General features: G+C 34.7%; 1 protein-coding gene across 9 annotated transcripts in view; it reads right to left on the bottom strand.

The window, feature by feature from the left end:
* The window catches only part of LOC108304191 (activating transcription factor 7 interacting protein), a 126,752-nt gene that overhangs the window by 35,405 nt on the left and 73,159 nt on the right, over positions 1 to 18,188 (bottom strand). For all 9 annotated transcript variants that reach the window (XM_017528264.2, XM_017528300.2, XM_017528255.2 and 6 more), the window contains one exon: positions 10,858 to 10,923. In XM_017528264.2, the coding sequence (XP_017383753.1) occupies positions 10,858 to 10,923 (66 nt within the window). The remainder of the gene's footprint in view (positions 1 to 10,857; positions 10,924 to 18,188) is intronic.

Below are 18,188 nucleotides of genomic sequence, written 5' to 3'. Positions count from 1 at the left end.
AAAAAAAATACAAAATTGGCCAGGCATAGTAGTGCACTCCTGTGGTCTCAGCTCCTTGGGAGGCTGAGGTGGAAGGATCACTTGAGCCAAGATTGTGTCACTGCACTCCAGCCTCGGTGACAGAGCCAGACCCCGTCTCAAAATCAAACAAACAACAAACAAAAAACGAAAAGAATAAAATAACTCCAGTCAAGTGTAAGAATAACATATTAAACCAAAGGTAATAAATGCTTAGAATTACATTGAGCAGATGCCATTAATCACTTTTCTCAACAACAAATACATCTTGTTACTTTTTATATGGAACAACAATAATTTCAATCTTCTAGTATGACATTGCATTAGATAGGTATAGAGGGAAAAACAATGGAATTAAGATAATCTGCTATAAACATACTTTAAATCTGGCTGTCAAGACAAACACATGTAAAACAATAGAAAAGCAAATTAAAATAACAGTGTAATGCCAATGGAAAAAGCTTAAAAAAGAAAAGCTTTTAGGGAAAGGAATGCATCTTCGAGCACATTGCTGAGTGATATTTCTTATTTGAAGATGGAGTCTCACTCTATTACTCCGGCTGGAGTGCAGTGGCACCATCTTGGCTTGCTGCAACCGCCACCTCACACGTTCAAGAGATTCTTGTGCCTCAACCTCTGAGTAGCTGGGATTACAGGTGCCCACCACCATGCCCAGCTAATTTTTGTATTTTTCGTAGATATAGGGTTTCACCATGTTGACCAGGCTGGTTTCAAACTCCTGACCTCAAGTGATCTGCCTGCCTTGGCCTCCCAAAGTGCTGGGATTGCAGACATGAACTAAGGTGCCCAGCAATCACTGAGGAATTATTACACTTAAAATGGTTAAAAGAATGCTTCAGGAGAAAAACAAAAAAGAAGAAAAAACATAGAAAATAAATAAAACAAATGGTTTAGAACACAGGAGTCATTTGATGGAGGATTTTTTAACCTGTGGTATGATCAGCAATATATCAGAACAGGAAGTCCCAGGCTCTGCTTCCCCTATGAAGATGACTTAACAATGTCAGCATCATATTGCCTGCATGAGAATTCCACAAACTAATTGAGAGGATATGGCATCCCAGGTGAGCACAAGGCCAAAAAGAGGCACACTGGAACAGTTAGGAAACTACATTGCATTTATTCACTATACCACATCAACCTCCCAACACAGTTTCTACACCAGAAAAGAAAGAGAAAGGTGGAGCTTGTATCCAACTTTTTGAGAAGATGCTCTCAAGGCACTAGATTTTGTCTCAGCCAACAGAACTAACCTGGAGCAAGAACTGTGACTATGGCACTCTGGATGCCTGTGAGCCTCAGAGACCAAAGGCAGGACCCACAACTTGATACAGGACCAGAGAAATTGCAGTAACACAGACAGACAGCAGGGGAAGCACTAATACAACAGCTTGCCAAAGCACCAGCGATGGCTGCTATAGCAAAGACAGGCACCAGAGGGAGCTTCAGAGTGGAGAGGCAAACCTCTTTAGATGGAAGAGTACAAGCAAAAGCCCAGAGAAGACACATAGCACATCCCCTCCCCAAAAAAAACGTTTTAGAGTCCCACAGAATCTCTAGCAAGGCTGACTGGTGAAGCCCTTCCCGTGTGCAAGAGTCCACAAAGTCTGGGAGATGTGGCTGTTTTTTCGAATGCTAAAATTTCAGCAAGCATACAAATAAATAGAGAAACACGGTCCAATCAAATAAACAAAATAAATCTCCAAAAACCAACCCTAAAGAAAAAGAAAGCTATGAATTATCTCCCAATAAATTCAAAATAACTATCATTAAGATACTCAATGAGGTGAAAGAGGTGACAGAATACAGCAAAATCAGGAAAAGGGTGCACGAACAAAGTAAGAACATCAACAAAGAAATTGTAGAAACGAATCAAACAGAAATCATAAAGCTGAAGAATACACTGAAATGAAAATTCACTGTATGGAATCAAGAGCAGACTGGATAAAACAAAAGAAAAAATCCACAATTCTGAAGACAGGTCATCTGAAAGTATCACGCCAGAGGAACAAAAAGAGAATGAAGACAAGCTAAGAAAATCTAAAAGACTTTTGGGACACCAACAGGCAGACAAATATATATACAAGGGAAGTAAAGGAAGACAGAGAGAAAGGGGCTAGGAACCCATTTAGATAAATAATTGCTGAAAAGGTCTGAAACTGAAAGAAGAAAAATGGAGATACAAATTCAAGAAGCTCAAAGACCTCTATCATTAACCCAAAAACATCTACACTGAGATACATTATAACCAAGCTGTCTGAGTCACGGTAAATAATCCTGAAAGCAATAAGAGAAAAGCAAATCATAAAAATATACAAGAAAACTCCCATTAGATAACATGCAGATTTCTCAGCAGAAACCTTGTAAGCCCTTCTGAAGGAATGAGATAATATCTTTTCAAAATGGTGAATGAAAGAACTGCCAATCAAAGAATACTATATCTGGCAATAATATGCTTCAAAAATGAAGGTGAAATTAAAATTTTTCCCAGATTAATAAAAGTTGAAGGAGTTTCATCACTATACTTATCTTACAAGAAGTGCTAAAGAAAGTCCTTCAAGAGGAAATTAAAGAGTACAACACAACATCATGGAAGTATACAAAAATATGAACCTCCTTAGTAAAGGTTGATGAGGAGAAAAATAAAGAATCCTGTATTCTTGTTATATTGGTGCACAAATCACTTTTAATTCTGGTATAGAACTTAAAGCATAAAAAAACTAAAAATATGTTAACAGATACACAACATAAAAAGATGTGATATGTGGCACATCAGTAACATGAAGTTGTGGTGAGGCAGATATAGAGTAGAGCTCTTATATGACTAAAGTTATTTGCAGTTTAAAATAATAGTTGTAACTTTAGGATGTTTTATATAATCCCCATGGTAACCACAGAGAAAACATCTACAGAAAATACACAAAAGGAATTATAAAAGGAATGAAAGCATACTACTATACCAAAAGAAAACAAAAAAACAATGAACCTACAAACCAGAGAAAAAAACAAAACAACAATATTAAGTCCCTTCCAATTAGCAGTTTATTTAAATGCAAATGGATAAAACTCTGCAATCAAAAGACAGGCTGACTTAATGTTTTTAAAAAATAACATCCGACTATATGCTGCCTACAAAAGGCTCACGTTGGATGTAAAACACAACACACAATGAAAGTGAAAGAATGGAAAAAGATATTCCATGCAAATGGTAACAAAAAGAGAGTAAGGATGGGCCATACTTATGTACGACGAAATTGACTTTAAGTCAAAAACCGTCAAAACAGACAATAAAGAACATAATGATAAAAGGGTCCTTTCACCAGCTGTAACAAATACACACGCACACACACACACACCTCCTAATATCAGAGCTCCAAATATATGAAACAAACATTGAAAGAATGAAAGGGAGAAACAGACAGCAACACAATTATAGTAGGAAACTTCAATACCTCACTTTCAATAATGGATAGAACCATCAGACAGAATATCAGTAAGGAAACAGAGAACTTTAACAACACTATATACCAATTGGACCTAACAGACATATAGAATACTCTATCAAACAACAGCAGAATACACATTCTTCTCAAGAGCACACAGAACATTCTCATGGATAGGTCACATGTCACAACCCAGGTCTTAACAAATTTAGAAAGAGTGGAATTATACCAAGTATACTTTCTGAACATAATGGAATGAAACTTTAAATCAAAAGCAGAAGAAAATTAGGAAAAGTCACAAATATGTGAAAATTAAACATGCTGTTAAAAAAAAAAAACCAACAAGTCAAAGAAGAAGGTAAATTACAAGGTATCTTCAGATAAATGAAAATGAAAACAAAATATAACAAATTGTATGCAGTGAAAACAGTGGTAATAATGAAGTTTATAGTGGTAAAACACGAAGATCTCAAATCAACAATCTAACTTCACAACTCAAAAAAGTAGGAGGAAAAAGAAACGAAACCCAAAATTAGCAAGAGGAAACAAATAATGGAAACTACAGCAGAAGAAAAACGAAATACAGAATAGAAAAACAGAAAAGCAACAACAAAACTAACAGTTGGTTTAAAAAAATTGACAAATCCTTAGCTAGGCTAACAAAATCGATAGCTTTAAAAATTAAAAGAAACGAAAGAAAGACAGCATTAGAACTGATGCTACATAAATGGAAAGGATTACAAGAGACTACGATGAACAATTATACACCTGCAAACTTGATTACCTAGAAGAAATAAATTTCTAAAAACACATAACCTACCAAGTCTGAATTAAAAAAAAAAAAATCTATAAATAGTAAGGAGATTTAATCAGTAATAGAAATCTCCTAACAAACAAAAGACTAAGACAAGGTGTGGTGGCTCACTTGAGGTTAGGAGTTCAAGACAACCCTGGCCAATATGGTAAAACCCCGTCTCCACTACAAATACAAAAATTAGCTGGATGTGGTGGTGCATGCCTATTATTCCAGCTATTTGGATCACCTGAACCAAGATCACACCACTGCACTCCAGCCTGGGTAACAGAGAAAGACTCTGTTGCAAAAATAATAACAACTGATAAATAACAATAAATTTTAAAAATAAACAAAATTAACAAACAAAAGCCTAAGACCAGACGGCTTCACTGGAGGATGTTACCAAACAACTGGCAGTATTCCAAGAGGAGTACTTTCCAAGATGAGTACTTACAAGTAGGAGTACTTTCAAATTCCATGTATTAGGCAATCATTACCTTGATACTTAAAGCCGGACAAAGATACTAAAAAAAAACTACAGGCAAATATCCCTGATGAATACTGATATAAAAATCCTCAAGAAAACATTAGCAAACCAAACTCAACGGCATGTTAAAAAGATTATACACGATGACTAAGCTGGTTTATCTGAGGAGTGCAAGGATAGGTCAACATATAAAAATCAATGTAACATGAGATATTAACAGAATAAAGGACAAAAAGCACGTGATCATCCTAACTGATGCAGCAAAAGAACTTGACAAAATTCAACACCCTTTCATTGAAGAAAAAAAAAACCACTCATCAAACCAGAAATGGAAACTATCTCAATTTAATAAAGGTCATACATAAAACCTTCACAGTTAACATCATATTCCATGGTGAAAAATTGAAAGCTTTCCTTCTAAGATCAGGAATTAAGCAAGTATGCCCACTCTTGCCACTTTTATTCTATATAGTATGGGAAATCCTAAACAAAACAATTATACAAGAAAAAGAAATAAATGGCATGCAAATCAGAGTATAAATATCTTTGTTCACAGATGACACAATCTTACATGTAAAAACATAAAGACAACTGTTCAAACATAAGCAAACTCAGTAATGTTGCAGGATACAAAATCAACCTGCAAAAACCAGTTGCATATCTATCAACTATGAAAAACATGAATAATAAATTAACAATATAATTTACAATAGCATCAAAAAGAATAAAATAGGAATGAGTTAACAAAGGAAGAGAAAGAATTGTACCAAAAAAAAAAAAAAAGAAAAAAAACTACAAAACAATGTTGGAAAAAATTTATAGACACAAATAAGTCAAATAAGTCAAATATGTTCATGGACTGGAAGACTTATTATTGTTAAAATATCTATATTGCCCAAAGCAATCTGCAAATTCAACACAATCTCTATCAATATTGCAATGGTGTTTTTTTTCCCCAGAAAAAAAATCCTAAAATTCATATGGAATCTCAAAGGATCCTGAATTGCCAAAACAATTTAGAAAAAGAACAAAGTTGGAGGTTTCATACTTCCTAACTTGAAAACATTTTACATATTACACTACAGTGGCCAAAGGGGTTGGGGGTGGGGACCTCACAAAATATATTACAAAGCTACAGTAATCAAAAAAAGATGGTGCTGGCACAAAAACAGAGACCAAACAAACTGAATAGAGAGCCCAGAAATAAACTCACATATATGGTCAAATGATCTCCAACGAAACTGTCAAAACCACACAATGAGACAAGGACACCTCTTTAATAAATGGTGCTGGGAAAACTGGATATATACATCCAAAAGAATGAAGATGGACCCTGACAAAATATATATAATTAACTCAAAATTGACTAAAGACTTAAATATAAGGCCTAAAACTATAAAATTCCTACAGGAAAACATACAGGAAAAGCTTCATGACATTAGATTTGGCAATAATTCTTTTGTATATGACACTAACAGCAAAGGCAATGAAAGCAAAAATAGACAAATAGGACTAGATCAAACTTAATAACTTCTGTATATGAAAGGAAACAAGTGATAAGTAAACAAATAATGCAAAAAATTTGCAAATAATTTATATAAGGGTCAATATTCAGAATATATAAAGAATGCCTACAACTTAGCAACAACAAAAATAAGCATCTTGATTTAAAAATAGGCAGAGAACCTGAAGATACTTTTCTCCAAAGGAGACACATAAATGGCCAACAAGCATATGAAAAGAGGCTCAATATCACTAGTTATTAATGCAAATAAAAACCACAATGAGATATCACATACATCCATGAGGATGGTCACTAACAAAACAACAGAAAATAACATGTTAGTGAGGTTATGGGAAATCTGGAACTCTTGAGCATTACTTATATAAATCTGAAATAGTGCAGCCTCTATGAAGAACAGTATGGGGGCTCCTCAAATATCTAAAGGTATTACCATACAACCCATTAATTCCCCTTCTGGCTATACATGCAAAAGAATTAAAAATAGGATCTCAAAGAGATAGCTGCACTTCATGTCCATTGCAGCATTATTCAAAATAGCCCCAATATAATAACAGCCCAAATCTCCATCAACAAATGAAACAATAAAAATATGTATAATGGAATATTATTCTCCCCTGAGAAAGAAGAAAGTCCTATCACACGTTACAACAGGTGTGCATTTTGATGATATTGCACTGAGTGAGGTCAGCAAGTCGGAAAAGGACAAATACTGTATAATTTCACTTGTATGAGCTATCTAAAATAGTCAGAATGATAAAAACAAAGTAGAATGATGTTTTCCAAGGGCTGAAAGAGAGGAAAATGGAGAGTTGTTTTATGTATACAGTTTCAGTTTTGTAAGATGAGAAAGTCCTAGAGATCTGTTATATACAATGTGAATACTATATTGAAATAACTGTACACTTAAAAATGATTGAGAGTATATTTTATGCTTCTATCACAATTAAAAACAAAAAGAATTCTTAAAATTTTAAAAAGAAAACATCCAGTGCACAATTTAGATTTAATCCAAAATTTCACTAAGTGATTGCTTTATATAGATACAGGATAAGTATGAAAAATATCTTGAATATTATTTTATAGGAAGAGCTGGAAAGAACCAAAGGTAGAGACAACAGTCATCCATCAGTGTAATAGATTGGATTATGAATGTGGTCTTAGAAATGAGGTGCCTTTATGAAGGTTTCCTGCTCTTTTAGAAATAAAATAGAAAATGTTTAGAGACAAACATGAATGGTGAGGTTTGTTTTAATAAGCTAATAGCAGAGGACCAAGGTGCAAATCTAAATAAAATAAAAGCATTTAAAGTTTTATTGGCTATTTATTGATAAGAGGAATATTCCTTTCTGTATCTCTGTTTTTAAAACCTAGCAAGAAACAAGTATAAAATTATAGTGGATACTATAATTAGAGGGCAGAGTTCAGACAAAATTTACAGATGTAAGGGTAAGTCATTATGAACAATAATGGACCATGAGGCAGTGTGATGACTGATGGTTAAAATGGTTACACATAATCAGATGTAGCTTTGAAAACTGGCAGGAGTGCAACTCACACCACATCCCATAAGTCACCTTTGTAAGAATTAATAAATAAGGGCTGGGGACTGGGTGTGGTGGCTCATGCCTATAATCCCAGCACTTTGGGAGGCCAGGGTGGGCAAATCACAAGGTCAGGAGTTTGAGACCACCCTGACCAACATGGCGAAACCCTGTCTCTACTAAGAATACTAAAAATTAGCTGGGCCTGGTGGTATGTGCCTGTAATCTCAGCTAATAGGGAAACTGGGGAAGCTGGGGCAGGAAAATTGCTTGAACCCAGGAGGCGGACGTTGCAGTGAGCTGAGATTGCACCATTGCACTCCAGCCTGGGTAACAGAGCAAGACTCTGTCAATAAATAAATAAATAAATGAATAAATAAATAAGGGTTAGGCATGGTGGCTCACAGCTGTGATTCCACTTTGGGAGGCCAAGGTGTGCAGACTGGTTGAGCTCAGGAGTTCGTCACTACCCTAGGCAACACAGTGAGACACTATCCTCTAAAAAAATACAAAAATTAGCTGGGCGTGGTGGCATGTGACTGTAGCCCTAGCTACTTGAGAGGCTGAGGTGGGAGAATATTTTGAGCCTGGAAGGCAGAGGTTGTAGTGAGCCAAGATTGTGCCACTGCACTTTAGCCAGAGCAACAGAGTGAGATCCCGTTTCAAAAAAAACAAAAATAAAATAAAATAAATGAATGATTTAAATTCTCAAACTTCCAGACATCTGACTGGAAAAAAAATATTAATAATAATGTGTAGAAAGGTGCCTTAACCACAAGCTAATGAAGGCACAAAATTTGAAAGATTCAAAAACAACCACCGTAACATTTTTCTTCAAGTACCACATGCCCTAATTGATCAAATTAATCACATCCAATTTTTAGAGCTTGTATGGTATTTTTTCTTTGTTTTGAAACTACTTCTAGCTCTCCAAAACAGCAATGTTCAGGAACTACAATATTTTCATCCATATTCCTTAAAGTCTCTGCCTGTCTCCTTTGACTACATAGGCAAGAAGAATTGGACAGTAGTGTTGAGAACAAATTCGACATGTACTAAAACTGAAAAGTATACAGTGTAAATGCTGTTTGGTTCAGACACAAGAAGGAAAGAGAATAAGTGAAATTCATACTGTAAAAAACAAAGAGAAAAGTTTCAAAGACAAATGCTTGGTTCAGAAATAGAAAATAAATGTTTTAAAGTAAAAACTTATACCCTTACATCAAAACAGTATTCTCAAGTTAAAAATAAAATTAAAAAGAAAAATGTTTATACCCATTATCTAACAATAAAACAGCTCAGTCTTTGAATTATGACAAAGAAACAAAACTAAGAAAGTAGAGTTTAGAAATAGTCAGTTAATTACATCATTGAAAAAGACCATAATGAAAAAAATCTTTAGGTATGACCAAATGAAACTTTAGGAAGATTAGTGTTTGCAGAACAAAAACCAAAACCAACTGTCAGTTGCTCAAGAAAAAAAGAAGTCAACACTTAAAAAGTTAAGTAAAAAAAAATACAGAGATAGAGAACAGATTAACTAGTGAAAACAAAACCATAAAAGGGTAGCATGAGAGAGTACACTTACGGTGACATAAAAATTTTATGTCTTCACTGTGATGGGGGCTACAAAAATCTATACATGTGATCAATCTGCATGGAAACATAAACACTCGCAAATAGATGCACATGCACAGTGAATTTTTACACACATGTAAAAACTGTTAAGTCTGTAAACTACTTCACAAAACTGTCAATTTCTTTGCTTTGATACTGTACTACTATGATAAGATTTCATCACTAGTGGAAGCTAGGGGAAGAGTTCATAGGGATCTATGCACTACTGCTGCAGAGACAGGAAAGAATATATGAAAATGCATCAATACAGCAAAATCCCTAGGAAATATGATTACTATTTATTGGCACTGGCAATTTACTATGTGCCAGACAATGGAGCTATCAAGATGAAGAAATGGAACTTGTTCAAATAAAAAAATTAAAAACAAAAAAAATTCAGGAGGAAAAGAAAACAAACCCAACTAAAAACTATAATGCGATATATAAAGTACTATATTAAAATATGAATAATAAAGGAAATAACAGAAGAGTAGCAAAATAATAAAGAAAAAATGAAGGAAACAACAAAAAGCAAAAGCCAGACTATGAAAGTCAATTTATGCCATCATGTTTGAACTTAATTGCACACTTTAAAAAAATACTCAAAATGTTTAAGGCAATAAAGTGACTTAATCTAATCTCTGTATATTACAAGTAATGTATAAAAGAGGATTGACTATATGGGGAAGAAAGGAAGGGAGAACAGAAACATTACAGTCAGTAGAATACTAAGATACTTTGGGAAAAATAGTAAGAGACCATACTAGGACACCGCCAAGAACGTAAAATGAAAGAAACAAGGTAAGACAAATCCCTGAAACATAATTTTAAAGATGGATAGAAAACACAGCTTCAAGAAGTACATAACCTAAAGGGCCAGGCGCAATGGCTCACGTCTGTAATCCTAGCACTTTGAGAGGCCAAGGCAGGCGGATCACCTGAGGTCGGGAGTTCGAGACCAGCCTGGCCAACATGGTGAAACCCCATCTCCACTAAAAATACAAAATTCAGTTGGGTGTGGTGGCAGGCACCTGTAATCCCAGCTACTTAGGAGGTTGAGGCAGGAGAATCACTTGAACCTGGGAGACAGAGGTTGTAGTGAGCTAAGATGATGCCACTGCATTACAGCCGGGGCAACAGAGAAAGACTCCATCTCAAAAAACAAACAAACAAAAGAAAGAATTGCATAACCTAAAATAGATTAATATAAATGTTGATATATGAGAATAGTAAATGAGAATTTGAAAGGGGTTCATTAGTTTTAGAGCTATAAGTCTAGAAATTACATATAGGAATACACAGTATGAAAGCAAATTTCAGATTTGTAATAGAGTTTCCTCCTAATTCAGCATTTCCTAAGATTACCACTTAGAGCTAAATATTAATTATGCAAGAATAGAAAATCTTACTTCTTGTCTTTTCTTAAGATCTTCTTTGGCTGCTTCAAAGCGTTTGGTTAACCTGGTTATCTTGGCCTGAGGAAAAAAAGACAAAAATGAATGGAAATCAAATGGTATTATAGCATTTAAAAAAATGAATATATAACAAGAAACATATAGAAAACCTGATCCGCAGAAGACAGCTAAGAGCAAATAAAATAAATTATCTGATTGTAAAATATATACTTGGAAAATACAGAAAATAATAATTAAAACTAAGTGACCCCTAAACTCAATATTCATATGTAAACACTCTAATTAAGTTAGCTTATTTCTTCCTCAAACTGTGGTTGTTGCTTACTTACCAGTACATTCCTGAATATGTAAGCCTGTGTTTTCTGGTATTTTTTTTTTTTTAACATAGTTGTAATCATACTTGACTTTCTGAGAGTCATAAAATAAACAAATCTGTTAAGTCATAAAAAACTGCTTGCCACTACTACATATGGATAGATGTGCAGGCTTTACTGTGACACTTTCAACAGAAGTGTAGATGAATGCTCATGTTATTTTTTCAAAAATTAAATTCCATATTCTGTTAATCTTTAACAATCTGATAAAAATGTTACCATGGTTAGGCATGGTGGCTCACGTCTGTAATCCTAGCACTTTAGCCGAGGCGGGCAGATCACCAGAGGTCAGGAGTTCAAGACCAGCCTGGCTGACATGGTAAAACCCCATCTCCACCAAAAATACAAAAATTAGCCAGGCATGGAGGCGCACACCTGTAATGCTAGCTACTTGGTAGGCTTAGGCAGGAGAATCGCTTGAATCTGGGAGGCAGAGGTTGTAGTGAGCCAAGACAGTGCCACTGCACTCCAGCCTGAGACAGAGTAAGACTCCATCTCAAAAAAAAAGACCCACTACTTTGTTAGTATCAACATGGTCAGTAAGATTATTAATCATTTGCTGTGCTTATATAAACTCCCTGATCACATATTTTGCCCAAATAAATATTGAAAGGAAATCTAAGGAAAAAAGGCAGAACAGAAAGAAAAATAAAGAAAAATTCTCATATGACTACATGAATATTTGGTTGTATTTCCTTTCGGTCTTTAGGCATAGATGCAATATTCAATTGTTTCTGTTGTTGTTGCTGCTGAAGCCATTTTCCATTAAACATATTTTCAAGAAAATTAAACTTCTGAGTATATTCATGAGGCCCTACCTAAGCAGAGCTCTGCCAGAGAATTTCTTTTATCTAATAAGGGCATTCACTTCATAAAAATGAGGAAATGTTATGATTTACTTTTAAAGTTTCTTTCAAAAAGCAGTCACTTCTAAAGAAGACTCCAAATCTTACAATGTGTTTAAGTCCAATATTATGGCCTAGGCAGTCAGTCACCTATGACTCCCAAAGATTAAGATTTTCCTAAGGACTCAGTTATTTATGCATGTTATTAAGGCTCAAGATCATACAGCATAATTTCATATCCTTAATATGAAATTATCTTTCTGATGACTAAAATATCTTAATAACTTTTTAAAAAGGCATATGGGGAAGCCGAATGCAGTGGCTCACACCTGTAATCCCGGCACTTTGGAAGATGAAGGTGGGTGGATCACTTGAGGTCAGGAGTTCAAGACCAGCCTGGCCAACATGGTGAAACCCCGTCTCTACTAAAAATACAAAAATTAGCCAGGTGTGGTGATGGGCACCTGTAATCCCAGCTACTTGGGAGGCTGAGGCAGGAGACTCGCTTGAACCCAGGAGGCAGAGGTTGCAGTAAGCCAAGATCACGCCACTGCATTCCACCTGGTGACAGAAAAGGGGACAGTTTTTTTATATCCCAATTTATGCAAGAATGTCATTTTTTCTTTGGTCAGATTATCTATGTGGTTATATTATAAATTGCATAGTATGTATAATATTATTTATTATTCTATTTTTACTTAAGCTCCCCCAAAATCACCTTGTAAATGTTACATGTATAGAAAAAGATCTACAAGGATACATTTCAATACATTCCAAGGTTAAATGTAATCATCCCTGGAAGCTGTAACTGGCAGAAAGCAGGAAAGAAAGTGAACATCCGAGCACAGTGGCTCACACCTGTAATCTCAGCACTTTGGGAGGCCAAGGTGGGCAGATCGCAAGGTCAGGAGACCATCCTGGCTAACACGGTGAAACCTCATCTCTAATTAAAATACAAAAAATTAGCCGGGTGTGGTGGCACGCGTCTGTAGTCCCACATACTCGGGAGGCTGAGGCAGGATACTCATTTGAACCTGGGAGGCGGAGGGTGCAGCGAGCTGAGATCACGCCACTGCCCTCCAGCCTGGGCGACAGAGCAAAACTCTGTCTCANAAAAAAAAAAAAAAAAAAAAAAGTGAACATAAGAACCTCAGTTTCACATCATGTAGATCTGTAGTATTCAAACTCTTTTTTAAAAAGAATTATTATTTTAAAAATGAAACCAGTAGCAGAAAAGCAAACTCAAAATGTGAACATTAATTTATAGTTTTCTGATATTTAATATTATAAAACAGAGAAATCAAAGAGCAACCTTTTGTTTTTACAAAGGAAGCTGTACAATTTTTTAAATTATAATTCAAAATATCTGCCATACTGTATCTAAAAATGGCTATTCTGGCAAATATGCTGAGACTTTTTAAAAAAATGAATACACAAGTCATTTTTGTAACTCCAGAAAAGTAATATTCTATTACAAGAGGTTTCATTTGGCAAACTAGACAAACCAAGAATTTCTTTGCATATGCACCCAGGAAACCTCTTAGGAAATAACTCTGTTTACAAAAAAAAAGTTTTCTTAATATCTAGTTTGCCCTGTAACAAAATATTACTGACTCATAAAAACAAGTGAATAAACAGACCCATAGTTTCCATTATTTAAAACTGTCTTCATATTAGGCTGTCATAAGTTTACTTCATTGATGGAGAACAGAAGCAGAGACTGAAAGGGAAAGTAAAATAGCCATTTTCAATTAAATCTACTTAAAATGGTATTTTCTAAGTCATAACCAATGGAATATTATATTCCAGGGTGTGTTGACAGCTTTTCCATTTCCGTAAGAAATCTAGTTGAAACTTCGAGTATTATGAATTTGAACTATACTGCGATTTGAGAGGAATCAAGTCCTCCTATCTAGGAGCATAGTATACCATCACAGTTGACTCCTATTTTCTTGATCTGTCCTTTTTCTTCATAATGGTCTTAAAAATTTATTTTTAGGTTTATTCTTAAGTGCTTACTCATTTTAAATAACTACCATATGTGAAACATTTTTCTCATTATATTTTCTAATTGGTTATTGTTGCTGTAAGGAAAACTATTAGAATATGTTGTCCTTATATCAGGCAGTTGCTAAATTTCCTTCATTCAACAGTTTGCCAACTTAATTCTATTGGGTTCCCACTTACCAATTGTTACTCATTTCTTCTTTCTGTCTCATTGTATTGCCCAAGACTGATATCAAAGCTCTAAATCACAGTATCTATTAATAAACATTGTCTCATTCTCAAATTTAGTAGAAATATTTATAATAATCCATTATTAAATATGATATTTACAACAGATTTCTGAAAGCAATCCTTTAAGAGATTCAAGGTATTTACCACCTATTCTCACATGAATGACTGATGAATTTTAACAAATCCTGAATTGACATGTTCTGAAATGATCACACTATTTTTCACCTTTCCTCTATTAGTACGGTGAAATATAATTGTTAATACTGAAACAGGCTTGCATTCATAAGAGAAATCTATGCTGGGGAATAAAACTAAACTATGTTTTTGCTTTTCTTGTGCTAGAGATTTCACAGATGGGCTTACTTCATAAAACGGAGGTCACATCTATCTCCACACCCTGAAACAGTTTACATCAGACAAGAATTATCTGTTGCTCAAATATTTGTCAGCATTATCTGACAAAGCTTTCTAGGTTAAATAACTTTCAGAAATAGATCTGTGATTATAGTTTTGACAGAGTTCCTCAAAATGTAGCTTTCCTACTTCCTTTTCTGAGACACAGTCTCACTCTGCTGCCCAGGCTAGAATGCAGGGGCACCATCTTGGCTCACTGCAATCTCTGCCTCCCAGTTCAAGCAGTTCTCCTGCCTCAGCTTCCCAAGTAGCAGGGATTACAGGCATGCACCACCACGCCTGGCTAATTTTTTTATTTTCAGTACAGATTAGGTTTCATCATGTTAGCCAGGCTGGTCTCAAACTCCTGACCTCAGGTGATCCACATGTCTCAGCCTCCCAAAGTGCTGGGATTACAGGCATGAGCCACCGCACCTGGCCTCCTGCTTCCTTTTTATATACAATAGATTTCATTGCTGCAAGGTTAACATAAAAATGTTCTTAAAGAATCTCCTCTGGATCTTGTCTCCTTTTCCAATCCCTGTGCAGTTTATTTGTATTTATTTTTATTTCTAGATCAAAGATTTATCAGACCAATAGAACAATTTGTCTCAGATGTATTCAACTGAATCAAATCTGTCCCTGGATAATTATACTAAAACATATTAAGCCAAAATATCATATTAGTTAACAGAATATTGTTCCGAAATACATAGTAAGAAGGAATTGAAAGTTTTATTTCCAAACCAATTGCACCACACAAATTTGGCCAAAAATGAGCATAAAAGATCTCAACAAACTCCTCTCACGGTCCTGCACTATGCTTTATATTTGTTCTAACAAGAATCGATTTGCTAAGTGTTGCTATATTCAGAGTGAATGGTAGAATCAGGGTGAACTATGTATGTACTGCAAAATAGGTGGCAAAGTTTGGGTAGAACGGTTGCCAATAATTGCCATATGGGTTGTATTTACACCAAAAAACCATATTTCCCTCTCTAGAGCACAACCATAATGATATTTGATTTGGTATGCTACTAAAAGTAAGTAGATATTAATTCAAACCTAATTGTTATAAAGTTAAGATATTTAATCCCCAGGGTAACCACTAAAGAAAAAACTAAAAACTATATAGAAAGAGAAGCAAGAAGGAATCAAGATGATACTCTAGGAAAAAAAATCAATTGCAAAACAAAACGCAAATCAAAACCCTAATGAGATACCACTTCATATCATTCAGATGCTATAATTTAAAAATGTAAGTAAAAATAAAATAACAAGTAGAAACCAAAAAGATATGGAACATATAGAAGAAAAATAAAATTGCAGACATTTTTCCTTATTAGTAACTACTTTAAATGAAAATAAAGTCCCTGATTAAAAGGTAGAGATTGGCAGAACTGATAATAAATTATGATCAAACTATATACTATCTGTAAGACTTCATCAAAATGTAAAACTTTTGTGCATCAAAAGGCATTATCAAGAAACTGCAGACAAATTATAGAATGGGAGAAAATATTTGCAATCATGTATCTAATAAGAGTTTGGTATCCAGAATATATAAATAATTCTTACAACTCAACAACAAAAAGGCAAAAATCCAAATTAAAAACGGGCAAAGAACTTTAATAGACATTTCTATAAACAAGTACATATGATTGATCAACAAGCACATGAAAAGATGCTGATCAACATCGTTAATCATTAGAGAAATGCAAATCCAAACCCTAATGAGATACTTCATACCATTCGGATGTTACAATTAAAAAATAAAAGTAAAAATAAAATAACAAGTGTTGGTGAGGATCTGGAAAAAATGGAACTCTCACACATTGCTGGTGGGAACAGAAAATGGTATAGCCACTGTGAACACAAGTTGGGTGATTCTTCAATAAGTTACAGAATTACCATATGGCCCACAATTTACACCTAGTTATTTGCCTAAAAGATTTGAAAACAAGTATTCAAACAAATACTTGTATACAAGTTCAAAGCCGCATCATTCGCCATAGCTGAAAAGTAGGAACAACTCAAATGCCATTTAATGGATGAATGTATAAACAAAATGTGGCATATACCGCCATATAATGGAGTATTATGTAGCCCTAAGAAAGAATGAAGTACATGCTACAAACACGGATGAAGCTGGAAAACATGCTAAGTCAAAGAGGCATATGAAATATGCAAAATAGGTAAATCAATAGAGACAGCAGATTAGTGGTTGCCAAGGGCTAGCGTAAGAGGAAAAGAAGAGCGAGTGTTTAATAGGCAAAACGTTTCCTTTTGAGTTGACAATAATGTTTTGAAACTAGATATAGTGGTTGTACAAAACTGTGAATGTACTAAATAATAATGAATTACACACTTTAAAATAGTCTGGTATCTGAATTTTATTTCCATAAAAAAACAAAGTATTGGAACAAGACAGAAAGATGGGAATTAAATTGGGGTTGGTAACATTTAAAAAAAAGCAAAGTGAGGGCACATGATTATGGATGAATGAACAGGGGAAACAATATGAAATCAAAAGGCTGATATCAAAATACAATAAACATTAATAGTACCCTGTAGGACAGTAAAGCAATTGGTGGATATCAAAAAAAGTGAATTAAAAACTAAGAGATTAAAATTTAAAAATTTTTAAAATGAATACTAGTTTTACTGGTACACAACTGAGGAACTTGGACTATAAAGAGAATGATGTAATCACTGTTTTAGAAAGATTAGTAACCAGGCTTTGCCAAGACCAGCAAGAACTTAAAAACTAATACCAGAGCGTTCATATAAAAGGTGTTACTATAATCAAAGAACTGGCTAACGATGGCCTAATGAAAAGTAAAAAGAATTGAGAGAGATTTTTTTTCTAGGAAATAATCAAGTTGTAACTTGTCAATTCACTGTGTATATAAAATGACTGATGGGGAATCGGTTTCCAAGAACTGTAGAGCTGTCAATAAGAGAAACAGGAACAATGGGAAGATTTTCCTTCAAGAGTTTTCCAAGAATTCAAAAATCGTCAGTAAGAGGAACATTTGCAGAGAAGATGACTGGCTTGGCATTAGAAAGATTCAGAGTCTGAGACTACAAAGCAACATCTAAGTACAAATTTAAATGTTAAGAAAGCTGGACTGCACCTTATGTGTGAGATGATAGGTGTCAAAACCTCAGGTTTCAGTATTTATTTATTTATTTATTTATTTTGTAGACAGTCTCACTCTGTTCCCCAGGCTGGAGTACAGTGGCATAATCTCAGCTCACTGCAACCTGTGCCTCCCGGGTTCAAGCAATTCTCATGCCTCAGCCTCCCAAGTAGCTGGTACTAAAGGCAAGTGCTACCACACCCAGCTAATTTTTTGTATTTTGAATAGAGATGGGGTTTCACCATATTGACCAGGCTGGTCTCAAACTCTTAGGGTCAAGAGATCCACCCACCTTGGCCTCCTAAAGTGCTGGGTCACAGGCATAAGCCCCT

The sequence above is a fragment of the Cebus imitator genome, unplaced genomic scaffold (genome assembly GCF_001604975.1).
Source record: "Cebus imitator isolate Cc_AM_T3 unplaced genomic scaffold, Cebus_imitator-1.0 Scaffold2, whole genome shotgun sequence".
NCBI lineage: Eukaryota > Metazoa > Chordata > Mammalia > Primates > Cebidae > Cebus > Cebus imitator.
This window is presented reverse-complemented; position numbering and strand designations above follow the sequence as displayed.